General features: G+C 44.1%; 1 protein-coding gene across 4 annotated transcripts in view; it reads left to right on the top strand.

The window, feature by feature from the left end:
- AP3B1 (adaptor related protein complex 3 subunit beta 1) overlaps positions 1-13608 on the top strand; it is a 579624-nt gene that overhangs the window by 50485 nt on the left and 515531 nt on the right. For all 4 annotated transcript variants that reach the window (XR_012320508.1, XR_012320502.1, XM_073680171.1 and 1 more), the window contains exons 4-6: positions 4860-4955; positions 7076-7236; positions 7744-7810. Coding sequence is in view for 2 of the 4 variants with exons in the window: in XM_073680171.1 (XP_073536272.1) it covers positions 4860-4955; positions 7076-7236; positions 7744-7810 (324 nt within the window). In the remaining 2 variants the exon portion in view is untranslated. The remainder of the gene's footprint in view (positions 1-4859; positions 4956-7075; positions 7237-7743; positions 7811-13608) is intronic.

Here is a 13608-nt window from a genome sequence, read left to right as displayed (position 1 = left end):
TCACTGATCTTAGCGCAAAAGTTAAACACCGCTGTGCTGATTGGTCGCGGACGCTGCCCGCGACCAATCACCGATTTTGGCACCACATTTAAATATCGTCCGCGACCAATCAGCACAGCGGTGTTTAAATGTGGAGCCAAGATCGGTGATTGGTCGCGGCCGATATTTAAATTTGGCGCCCAAATCGGTGATTGTTCGCGGACGCTGCCCGCGACCAATCAGCACAGTAGTGTTTAACTTTGGTGGCAAGATCAGTGATTGGTCGCGGCCGATATTTAAATTTGGCGCCCAAATCGGTGATTGGTCGCGGGCAGCGTCCGCGAACAATCAGCACAGTAGTGTTTAACTTTGGTGGCAAGATCAGTGATTGGTCGCGGGCCAAGACGGCGACCAATCACCGATTTGTGCGGCACATTTAAATAGCGGCCGCGACCAATTGGATGTCAGCGCCGCTCCCCGGTCCTCCCTTCACACCCTAGCCGCATGGATGTCAGCGCCGCTGCCTGTGCGGATAGTTCCGCTGCGAGAACCCGGGACATGAGTGGGTGCTCGCAGCAGAAGTATCCCGACCCGCAGCGCCGCTCCCCGGTCCTCCCTTCACACCCTAGCCGCTGATGTCCCCACAGTATCCGCATGGTGTTACAAAGGTCCGGACATTTGTGTTAAAAATCGCTGATTGGTCGCTGGCGCTGCCCGCGACCAATCACCGATTTGGGCACCAAATTTAAATATCGGCTGCGACCAATCACCGATCTTGGCTCCACATTTAAACACCGCTGTGCTGATATATTTATTACACATATATACACTGCTCAAAAAAATTTAGAGGACATACAGGCACGTGGAGGCCACACACAATACTGAGCCTCATTTTGACTTGTTTTAAGGACATTACATCAAAGTTGGATCAGCCTGTAGTGTGTTTTTCCACTTTAATTTTGGGGGTGACTCCAAATCCAGGCTTCCATTGGTTAATAAATTTGATTTCCAGTGATGATTTTTAAGTGATTTTGTTGTCAGCACATTCAACTTTGTACAGAACAAAGTATTCAATTAGAATATTTCATTCATTCAGATCTAGGATGTGTTATTTGAGTGTTCCCTTTATTTTTTGAAGCATCTGTACTAGCATGGTGTGGGATCGAAGAGGTTTCCCTTTTTGTTCTTTGTAGTCCCTTTGTGACTCATTTAAATGGGACCTATCACATTGAATATGGCGTCCATTCTGCCGGCAGCATGTTACACAGTGGGTACGGAAAATGTTCAGACCCCTTTAAATTTTTCACTCTTTGTTTCATTGCCGCCATTTGGTAAATTCTAAAAAGTTCATTTTTTTTTTTCATTAAAGTACACTCTGCACCCCATCTTGACTGAAAAAAAAACAGAAATGTAGAAATTTTTGCAAATTTATTAAAAAAGAAAAACTGAAATATCACATGGTCATAAGTATTCAGACCCTTTGCTCAGTATTGAGTAGAAGCACCCTTTTGAGCTAGTACAGCCATGAGTCTTCTTGGGAATGATGCAACAAGTTTTTCACACCTGGATTTGGGGATCCTCTGCCATTTTTCCTTGCAGATCCTCTCCAGTTCCATCAGGTTGGATGGTGAACGTTGGTGGACAGCCATTTTCAGGTCTTTCCAGAGATGCTCAATTGGGTTTAGGTCAGGGCTCTGGCTGGGCCAGTCAAGAATGGTCCCAGAGTTGTTCTGAAGCCACTCCTTTGTTATTTTAGCTGTGTGTCTGAGGTCCAGAGCACTCTGGAAGAGGTGTTCATCCAGGTTATCTCTGTACTTTGCCGCATTCATGTTTCCTTCAATTGCAACCAGTCGTCCTGTCCCTGCAGCTGAAAAAACGCCCCCATAGCATGATGCTGCCACCACCATGTTTCACTGTTGGGATTGTATTGGGCAGGTGATGAGCAGTGCCTGGTTTACTCCACACATACTGCTTAGAATTGTCACCAAAAATTTCTATCTTCATCTCCTCATACCAGAAAATGTTATTTCTCAGTCTGGGAGTCCTTCATGTGTTTTTGAGCAAACTCTATGCTGGCTTTCATGTGTCTTGCACTGAGGAGAGTCTTCCTTCGGGCCACTCTGCCATAAAGGCCCGACTGGTGGAGGGCTGCAGTGATAGTTGACTTTGTGGAACTTTCTCCCATCTCCCTACTGCATCTCTGGAGCTCAGCCACAGTGATCTTGGGGTTTTTCTTTACCTCTCTCACCAAGGCTCTTCTCCCACGCTTGCTCAGTTTGGCTGGACGGCCAGGTCTAGGAAGACTTCTGGTGATCCCAAACTTCTTCCATTTAAGGATTATGGAGGCCACTGTGCTCTTAGGAACCTTGAGTAATGCAGAAATTCTTTTGTAACATTGGGCAGATCTGTGCCTTGCCACAATTCTGTCTCTGAGCTTCTTGGGCAGTTCCTTTGAGCTCATGATTCTCATTTGGTCTGACATGCACTGTGAGGTAGACCGGTGTGTGCCTTTCCAAATCAAGTCCTATCAGTTTAATTAAACACAGCTGGACTCCAATAAAGGAGTAGAACCATCTCAAGGAGGATCACAAGGAAATGGACAGCATCTGACTTAAATATGACTGTCTGAGCCAGGGGCTGAATACTTATGACCATGTAATATTTCAGTTTTTCTTTTTTAATAAATTTGCAAAACTTTCTACATTTGTTTTTTTTCAGTCAAGATGGGGTGCAGAGTGTACTTTAATGAGAAAAAAATGAACTCTTTAGAATTTACCAAATGGCTGCAATGAAACAAAGAGTGAAAAATTTAAAGGGGTCTGAATACTTTCCGTACCCACTGTAGATCAGAAAGAGCTACACAGATGGATATATAGTTTTGTGGGAAACATTCAGCATAACTTGTGATTTATTGATTTACACCTCTCTGATCTTAAAAGTCAAGTGGACGGTCTTATCCATTGACTAATCAAACATTGTGCCAGACTGCTCACTCCTAAGCCCAGTTTGAGTAGAAGTTTACAGCAATACATTACAAGTTGAGTACAGTCTTTCTCGATAAAACGATGTATCAATCTGTAATAGATTTTTTTTTTTTGGGTTGTCACAACTTCACCCCAAAAATGCAATAAGAACCTATCAAAATCTTATCTCTACCCCAAAATAGTACCAATAGAAACATCACCCTGCCATGAAAAACACAAGCCTTCATGGGCGTGCTGGGCTATATTGTGAGTGACAACTCGGTTGCCTAATTTGCGGGCCTGCAGGAGTTTGCTCCAGGTGTCTCCCATTCAGGGTGATTACCTGGCTGTTAACTGGCTGGCAATGTTCAGATCATTGCCAGTCGTAGCCTTGCTCAGTGGTGTTTGCTTTGTGCTCTGTGTTCTTATATTCTGATCTTTGTTGCCAGACCCCGATTTTGCCTTTTGACATACTCTGACCTTTGTTGCCTGACCTTGGACTTTTCCTTTGACTATTTGTTTGTCTTATCCCTTTTGTCTTTGATGTACTCTTCTAGCATTTGGCCTCGGACTCCTTGACTTCCCCGCCTCTCGACTTGTCCGTGGGAAGTGACTCTGTGGAATTAATGGTGCTATATAAACAAAATAAATATAATAAGCGAGTAAAATAAATAGAATACTAAAATATAGGTGTTCGAAAAGCAGACAGATCTTCTTTATTCCTGGATAAACGTGAATGGCTCCCAAAAGTTTATAGGGCTGTCACACTCCTTTCCAAAAACTCTGAAAGGCTTATAAATCTTTTAGTGTTTTGGCTCTGCTCAATGTCTGTGCAGTTTAGTTACATGTGTTCCTGGCCATAGGTCTGACTAATGTCACTTGTACATTGTGATGGGGTGAGTTTGTGCGATCAGATGTTAACCACACAGGAGCTGTCAGGAGCCCCTGATCTCTCAGCATTAGGGAGCGCTAATATGTCCTTGTACTCGCTGATCACTTCTTCTATATTTGCAGGAAATATCTCAACATCTGTTTCTTTAATCATAAGCAATAAAGGCAGAAATATCAAATCATAGCTAAAGTCATTCGAGCACATTCCATCTCCTAAATGATTTGAGTTCTGCTTCCAAAATGCCGTCCTGTGAATTTCTTTAGCAAACCCAGCTACCGTAGGCTTTGTTGGGATAAGTACCAGATGTTAGCAGATGACAAAGGATGCGGGGTGACCCTGTACTGTGCTGGAGGTACAGACCAAAATCAGAGGTTTAGTCAATATGTCATGAAGTTTGATGTTCCAGCATTGATAAACTAATTAAACAGACCTTCCTGTGTTCCCCAGGACTAATGTGGCCCCGCCGTGATTAGTTTCACAGTCAGGCGTGTAGTAACATTGAATGGCAGTAAGTGCGGAGAGATCGGAGTAGTCACGCATCTCCAAGCGTCCCCTTCTCTGGGCACAGAGTGGTTTCAGGGAAAGGAGCCATTCTCAGCAACCTGCTGCCGTTCAGTGCTCGGGCCTCTTGTGGTCAGTATTGATTTGCTCTAATCTGAAGCAGAACAAGGACAAGTGTTGTATTTTGCAACCTTCTGTGATTTAATATTGTTATGTCTTTTGCCCCAGCAGCCACAAAAGTGCCTCTCTGGAGACCGAGAGTATATAATTTTATTTCGTTAAGCCAAAAGTTTGAAAGTGTACCGCGCCGACACGTCGAACGCCCCGAGCAGGGTGACTGCAGCCCCTTTCTTGTGCAGATGGACCTCGTCTGTTTTCCTTTTTACACCATTCAACAAATCAACTTTTCTCTCCTTCCCCCAGAGCTCGGCTTGAGATACATGTTCTTACGTGCTCCAGTGTCGCTTTTTTTTTATCTTTCTCCTCCGCACCATTTAATTTAATATTCCTCCTATGTTTTCCAGATAAAGAAGCTGGTGTACGTGTACCTGGTACGATACGCAGAGGAACAGCAAGACCTGGCACTCTTATCTATCGCCACATTTCAGCGTGGTTTAAAAGTAAGTTTTGCTTTCTGCAGGGGCCGGAAAAGTTGAAATGAAAAAAATAATCAGAAATGTGGTGTAAGTGGACATGCTTCAGTGAGCTCGATCTGCTGCTGATGGCTTGAAACAAACGTGGTGTATGGAGGGGAAAATGGTTAACATTTCTTAAAGGGGTTGTCAAAAAAAAAAAAAAAATGGCCAAGGATCTCAGCACTGGAAAGCAACAGTGCTAACCACTGAGCCGCCACGCTGCCCGTAATTCTACACCATACTTGTTACGTGAACAGCTTTTCTACTGAATGGCTGCCATGTCTTAGCACAATTGCGCAACTTTCCCCCTGAAAAATCATCTCCGATGCTAGGAGTGGGAACGGCTGATCACACTGGTGGCTTAATTTTGTAGGAGTCAAACCGTTTAAAAAAAAATTAAAAATGCAATTTTTACGTAGTATTTTTTAATGTCGCCATAAACCTACTTGGTATCACCATGTCATTTAAAGTCCAATCGATGGCATTAAAAAATGAATCCATACCGTAAACGCTGCAAATTAAAGAAAAGAATCAAAACTGCTGAATTGTCATTACTTGGTCATTACACCTGCATAGAAATAATCACACTGTCATGCTCAGGTCAGGACAGGTGTTGGGCCAGTCCGTGGACTGCGATGCGATCCTCGCACGAGGAACACGTCTGTATGCGCCCTAAATTCTATACAAAATGCCACATTTACGGACTACCACAGTCTTGGAATTATTCAACCGTCTATGTCAAGCGTCGCTTGTTCGCTTAGTACTTGGTTGAGAAATTTTGGCTGTTATAACCTGCTGTAAACATGATGCATAGCCGGACACCAGCTTCTAGCAGCTTTCCTGAAGAATCTTACCCCATTCCTCACAGACGACAGTTTCCAGTTCACTAATATTCTTGGTTTGTCAAGAGACCAATCCCAAAAAAAAGAGACCAGGTCATTGTCTTGAACAATGAAAAGTATACTAAATGTACAAAGGCAGTGAATGTTCCTAGAGAAACAGCTGGAAGCCGAGTTCTTAAGTTAAAATTTTAAGGGAATCTGTCAGCAGGTTTTTGCTATGTAATCTGAGTGGAGAATAATGTACGGGCAGAGAGACTGATTGCAGCGATGTGTCATTTATTAGGCTGTGTGCGGTAGTTTCAATATAATCAGTGTTTTATCAGCAGGAGATTATCACTGGCTCACCTGGTAGGCTAACCTGTAACTCCTTTCCCACAACTGATTGGCAGCCTGCTGATAATGCACAGTGTACACAGGAAGCTGCCAATCAGAGGAGTGGGTGGGGTTATACAGAGCTCCGCATTCAGATCACTGCTACATCTACCACAGAGAAAACAGGGATTCTGTCCAAACTACACCATGCAGCCCAGTAAGTGACACATTACTGGAATCAGGATCTCGGCCCCTATATCATGCGGCTCTCAGATTACATAGCAAAAACCTGCTGACAGATTCCCTTTAAAGGAACACACGGACTACATCACCTGGACATGGCAGAAAGAGGAAGCGGTCACCGACTGCCACAAGATTCCTGAGGAAAAGTTCAAAATTCTGGAAACCCTTATCTTATGTACATGCACGACTAGCAGAGGTGTGATTTGTAGAAAGAAGTTCCCTTGATTGCGTGTGTGGTGGTAGATATCCTGCTGTGACGGGAGACCTCAGCATTGGGATTGGATGTTTCCTGTGTTGATTTTCCTGGCTGGGGGTCTGAGTGCTGCGGTCTCCACCAACCACAAGCAGTAATATGCTCTCAGACTCAGAAGTGAATAAATCCCCAGGGGGCAACACAACCCTGTGATCGTGGTGATCTTTGCTGATGGATTCCCAGTGATCATACATATAATTATCCTGTGGATAAGTGATAAATTGCGTTTATGGGATATATCCCCCTTTCATTGTTCTCATTTGAAATTGGACCTTGTGTGTCCCAGGGGACGTTGGTTTGGAAGCCCTAATGTGAACGGGACTGATGTGAGTAGTGAGGATCCCAGTACAGCGCTGCAGAATATGTTGGAGCTACATAAGCAACGGGAAATAGATCTGTGCTTTGGAAGGTGTGCCGTGTATAATCTATCTGCTGAAGGTATTGTCTTATTTCAGGATCCTAACCAACTTATACGTGCCAGTGCTTTGCGGGTCTTATCCAGTATCCGTGTGCCAATTATTGTCCCTATAATGATGCTGGCTATAAAAGAATCCGCCGCGGACTTGTCTCCTTATGTGCGGAAGACGGCAGCGCACGCTATCCAGAAACTGTACAGGTAAGATAGCTCCAATATACGGCTCAGTATGACGCTCGGCCACTGCACAGCTTTGTCCTTTTTACCAACCGTCTCTTTCCTTTTGCAAACATCCTTGGTGATCGACTTCTTAGTCTGTGTGGTGTTTTTTTTTAACTGTTGCAATGTTGTATGAGTTCTTGTTACACAAGTAATGGCGGCAATAATTCCTGAAGCTCCCAGTGATTTTCAGTAAGCGGTTTTTACCTCCTTTACTGCCAGATTTTCCTCCAATCCCCAAATATTCTCTGAAAGAAGCCACGTTGCAAGTGTGAACGCGCCACCTAGCAGCTCACACTGATGGTCACCAGTTACATCTGATCCGGCCCTCAGGAAAATTCCTAATAAATTAGGAAGCCCATTTTAATGTGCGGCCCATTCAATATGCCACGGTGGGGAATTAGTAATGTAAGTGAGATTTCCCTACAACTAGAGAGGTGTTCCTGCAAAATTGTCTAACAATTGACTATATTTCTTTTTCTTAAATAGCCTTGATCCGGAGCAGAAGGACATGCTTATCGAGATCATCGAGAAACTCCTTAAAGATAAAAGCACGGTGAGTCCTCACATCTTGTGCTGCGTTGTTTGACCTGAATGGGATGAAGGAAGCGCTGGCGACATTGGCTTCATTATCAGCGCAACTAAAATCCTGCGTCCTTTATAGCTTCACTAGTATTGTTGTTTTTTTTTTTGCATTTGTTCCATAGAGATGATCTGTTACTAATTGGAAACCATCAGCAAGCATACTAAATTATATTCTTTATGGGTCTTGTTCATTATGTTTTCTTGTAGCTTTGGCTGCTGTACCGTAAAGCAACCCACAGATCCCTCAGGCTGCTTTTACACTGCGCTTTGTCCTACGTTCGTTGGTCCCGTCGAGGCTTGCGTCCGAAGCCCCCGGAAAACGGGATAAGAGGGTATGTGCAATGGGGACATTGACTTTAATGATGCCGACAGAGTCAATGGGTGCTCTATCATGCATAATTTTCGGGCATATACCATATATGATTGCTGGAGACGGACGCACATGCAGTCTACTACCTGAGTTTCCGCCTCCAGTAGGCGTATACGCCTGAAAATGATGCACGACTGAGCGCACGTTGACTCCGTCGGCACAATTATAGTCAATGGCCCTGTTGGCGTATACATCCGCTTCCCATTTTATGGTAGTTTAGGATGTAAGCCCCGATGGGACCAACAAATGTAGGACAAAGCGCAGTGTGGAAGCTCCTTTACATGAGAATACGTTTTCAGGAAGCGCATTTCCTATGACAGATTCTCCTGCATATTATGTCTCCTGTGTTGTGAATTGGATTTATCCAAAACTTATTCCAATGCATGGGGTGAACTGTGCTTAAAATCTGCACCTTTATTACAGCAGGTCTTCACTCTGTGGGTTTTTCACGCTGTGGAAACTGTACAGGGGATACACCATGTGCCCTAAATTGTGCTACGTTATGAGAGATTCATATTAACTCATCAGATCCATTAAGGGAATCTTGCTGATATTTGGCAGCAATAGCTATTTTTTTTTTAAACTGTACAGATTAAAATAAATATTGGAAACTAGTGTGTGGGGGGATGAACCCCACAATGCATTCTAAATAAAAAGTGTTCACGGACATGTTTGGGGCAGGTGTTCACCAAGTTTAGGTGCCAGGCATCCAAGACCAGATCAGACCGGTGGACAATGGGGTATTCCAGAGGAAGAATTGTCATCAATCCCAAGGATCAGTGATAACTTGTAGATCGGTGGTGGTCTGATCACAAGAACAGGACACTTTTATCCCTGCTAGAATGGAGCAGTTGTGATCGCTACTCCATTCATTCTCTGTTGGATTTCTGGAGTGCTGCCCTAGGCCTTCTCCGCAGGCCCATAGGGGATGAATAGAGCTGCAGTCACTTATATGCACTGCTACTCCATTCATTCTCTGTTGGATTACTGGAGTCCCATAGGGGATGAATAGAGCTGCAGTCACATATATGCACTGCTACTCCATTCATTCTCTGTTGGATTGCTGGAGTGCTGCCCTAGGCCTTCTCTGCCAGTCCCATAGGGGATGAATAGAGCTGCAGTCACTTATATGCACTGCTACTCCATTCATTCTCTGTTGGATTACTGGAGTCCCATAGGGGATGAGTAGAGCGGCGGTCACATATATACACTGCTACTCCATTCATTCACTTTTGGATTGCCGGAGTGCTGCTCTAGGCCTTCTCCGCCAGTCCCATAGGGGTTGAATAGAGCTGCAGTCACATATATATATATATATACCGCTACTCCATTCATTCTCTGTTGGATTGCCGGAGTGCTGCTCTAGGCCTTCTCCGCCAGTCCCATAGGGGTTGAATAGAGCTGCAGTCACATATATATATATATACCGCTACTCCATTCATTCTCTGTTGGATTGCTGGAGTGCTGCTCTAGGCCTTCTCCGCCAGTCCCATAGGGGTTGAATAGAGCTGCAGTCACATATATATATATATATACCGCTACTCCATTCATTCTCTGTTGGATTGCTGGAGTGCTGCCCTAGGCCTTCTCTGCCAGTCCCATAGGGGATGAATAGAGCTGCAGTCACTTATATGCACTGCTACTCCATTCATTCTCTGTTGGATTACTGGAGTCCCATAGGGGATGAGTAGAGCGGCGGTCACATATATACACTGCTACTCCATTCATTCACTTTTGGATTGCCGGAGTGCTGCTCTAGGCCTTCTCCGCCAGTCCCATAGGGGTTGAATAGAGCTGCAGTCACATATATATATATATACCGCTACTCCATTCATTCTTTGTTGGATTGCCGGAGAGCTGATATACCGCTACTCCATTCATTCTCTGTTGGATTGCCGGAGAGCTGCTCTAGGCCTTCTCCGTCGGTCCCATACAGAATGAATAGAGCGGCGGTCACAGATACGCATTGCTACTCCATTTTAACAGGGTTTAAAAATGTCCTCTTCTGGTGGTTGGGGCTGGAAAGGTCAGACCCACCCCGATCTAAAAGTCATCACCGATCCTATTACTTACTGTAATGCCTATTTATGGATTTTCTAAAGCACTTGTGACATTTTGGTTGTCAGTCACTCCTCACTCCTCCTGTACCAGTCGCCAACTTGTATTGTTCAAAATTCATTGTAATTGTTTGTGCTTGTATATCCCTTTCACATGTAAAGCGCCTTGGACTGAATGACGCTATAATAATAATAATAATAATAGTGCGTATGGTGAGCCATTTTCGGCATGTACAGCTTGGACCGAGTAGTCCTATACTCGTCTGTGTACGCTTTTGTCAGGCATGTCCGGTACAGTTTGCAGCGGTGACACTTTTTGCGCACGTACCCCATTGTGCAGGATAATGAAAAGACCATTGCTGAAAATCGGCTTACCCCAGAAAATCCATGCGGCACGGTCAGACAGAGCTGCTTCTTAGCGTGGCTCATACCCCTGCAGCCATCATCATGGCCGCCTCAGCTCCACTAGAAATCGTTAATAAGATCTCACGTTGTCAGCCGAGGCGAGCGGAGGTAAACTGCTGTTTTCCTAAGTTATTGATTTAAGGGCGGCAAGAGCTTCGCTGTTATGAAAAAAATAACTGTTTGTGCAGATGTTTTATTGTGATAGATCTATTATACTGCGATTAGAAGATTAATGGCTGATCTTTTTCATCTCCCATGTCTCGGGAAAATTGAAATAAGAAGGGGAATATCATTTGGGGCCTATGATTAGGGCAGGAAGGAGGGTCATTAATTTAAGAGAAGTGAGTCTTTGCGGCATAGGCCACCTTGCAGCACATTATCAATCATCTTCCCATGCACTTCTTGTGATGACCCAGCACTCTGCCATTTTTTTTTCCTTTTTTTATTTTTATTTTTTTTTCCCCCCACTCTTCTTTAATTAGAATTCATGACAAAATAGATGCAAGGAAACGTTTTGTACCCCTCATATTTTTCCAGAGAATTTATTGTTATTAGAAGATCCATTTGCTTAGTGTGATTTTTTTCATTACCAGCTTGTCAACCACCATAGATAATCTGGAGAAAATATGAACTCCTTAGATTGAGTGTCACTTTTGTTGATGGTTCATGTAGTTTACCTTGGAGCACGGCTAATGGCTCAAGTTCATAGCAACCGCACAGAAACACGCGGCAACTGCTGCAAGACAAATGAGCCGTGGTTATTGCTTTAATATAAAAAATACATAAATGGAAGACTGCATCCAAATCTGATCAGCTCATTGCTAGTTTTGCCGTAGTGATTTATTATTATTTTTTTTTCTTTCTTTTTTTTTTGTCTCTTGTGCCAAATGCCTCTATTGACACCATGGGGATAGAAATGAACAGGCGGCTTTTTTTTAGCAAGTAATATTTTCTACTTTTCAGTTACCAGTGAATCATTTTGTTTTAATTCAAAGATATTTTATGCAATACTGAACACTCAATAAGGGGGAATGATCAGATGTGTCTAAGCAGGAGGGATCTGCATTCTGATTTCATTTCAGAAGAGCAAGGGAAGATGGCTGAGCGGACATCATCGCTATATAAAGTGATGCTAACAAATGTGTGTAAAATGTATATATAATGTATGTGTATATATTATATTATGACACACACAGTACTGTGCAAATGGTTTACACAGGTATTGGAAAAAGGTTGCAAAAATAGTAATTTTAAAGGGAACCCGTCCCTCCATTCATGCCGTCCAAACCACAGGCAGCGTGAATCAAATATCAGGGCCTGGCTGTACAATTGCAGCCAGGTATATTTTTCTCTGAAACATTCTAGTAATTCAAAGAAAGTATCCTTTTAATATCCAGCCATAGCCGGAGACGAGACTAGTCCGGCACCACCCCCAGCCAGCTCTTCCCAGCGCTGCTAGATGTGAATGACAGGTCTATTCCTCCTGTGTACACAAGGAGAGACTTGATAATCATCTGAAACAGCGCAGGGAAGAGTCAGCCGAGAAAGGGGATGGACTTGTCTCATCTCCAGGTTTGGTCCCCGGCCAGATCCTAAAATTATACAAAACGCCGGAGGGTTTCCTGGCTGCAATCGTGCAGCCACGCTCTGATTCATGCTCCCCGCAGTTTGGGCTGTATGAATCGGTGACTTTTTCCCATTTTAATAGTTTACATTTTGTTAATTTGATAAAGTCCAAATCATTAAGTCTGCAGTCACTCTGTGTGACTGCAGACTTATGAATCCCCCCGGCGCACACACTGTGCACTGCGGGGGAATCACCGGTTTCTGAGTCGAGACCAGAGGGTATGTATGAGTTGTACATACTCCCGGCCAGTGGGCGTGGCCTCGCTCCATACACTTGTATGGAGCGAGGCTGTGCCTTCTAGTTGGCCACGCTCACTTACCGGCCTCTTCACTAGACAGGGCGTGGCCTTGCTCCATACAATTGTATGCAGTGAGGCCACGCCCACTGGCCGGGAGTATGTATAACTCATACATACCCTCTGGTCCCAGCTTGGAAACCGGCGAATCCTCGCAGCGCACAGTGCATGCGCCGGGGGGATTCATAAGTCTGCAGTCACACAGAGTGACTGCAGACTTATCGATTTGGACCGGACAACTCCTTTAATGGGCAAAAGAGAAATCTAAATCATATTAATATTTGGTATGACCGCCCTTTGCCTTCAATATAGAGTCAATCCTAGGTACACTTGCACAAAATCAGGGACTTTGTAGGATTATATCCAGGTGAATGGGTAACCAGTTATATCAAGTGGGTAATAATATGTAGTTTGAAACACACTCATTAACTAAAACCGAAACAGGTGTTTAGGAGGCTTAAAACTGGGTGAGGAACAGCCAAACTCTGCTACAAAGGTGAAATTGTGGAATACAGTTTCATGTCACAGGTCATACACCATTACAAGACTGAGCACAGCAACAAGACACAAGGCAGTTATACTGCATCAGCAAGGTCTCGCCCAGTCAAAGACTTCAAAGCAGACTGGGGTTTCAAGATGTGCTGTTCAAGCTCTTTTGAAGAAGCACCAAGAAATGGATAACATTCAGGACCGTTGACCACGTGGTCTGCCAAGGAAACTCAGTGCCGCAGATGAAGATGTCCAGCAGTGATCATCTGAGAACTGGCAGCAACCAGTGGCACGCAGCTTCACCCATCTAGTCTCTGGCCAGAAATGGTATTCATGGGAGAATTGCTTCCAAAAAGCTATACATTCATCATGGCAACAATGCCAAACCACTCAACTATGCAGGAAAACCATACATTTGACGTGGTAACAAGGAAAACCTAGTAACTGGGGTGCAGAAAAATGGCAGCAGGTGCTCTGGACTGAGGAGTGAAAATGTGAAATATTTGGCTGAAAGAGTAGGGAGTTT

The sequence above is a fragment of the Phyllobates terribilis genome, unplaced genomic scaffold (assembly GCF_046119375.1).
Source record: "Phyllobates terribilis strain yellow unplaced genomic scaffold, ASM4611937v1 Scaffold_1__5_contigs__length_1240528914, whole genome shotgun sequence".
Lineage (NCBI taxonomy): Eukaryota > Metazoa > Chordata > Amphibia > Anura > Dendrobatidae > Phyllobates > Phyllobates terribilis.
The sequence above is the reverse complement of the archived record's forward strand: the minus strand, read 5'-3'. Positions and strand labels throughout refer to the sequence as shown.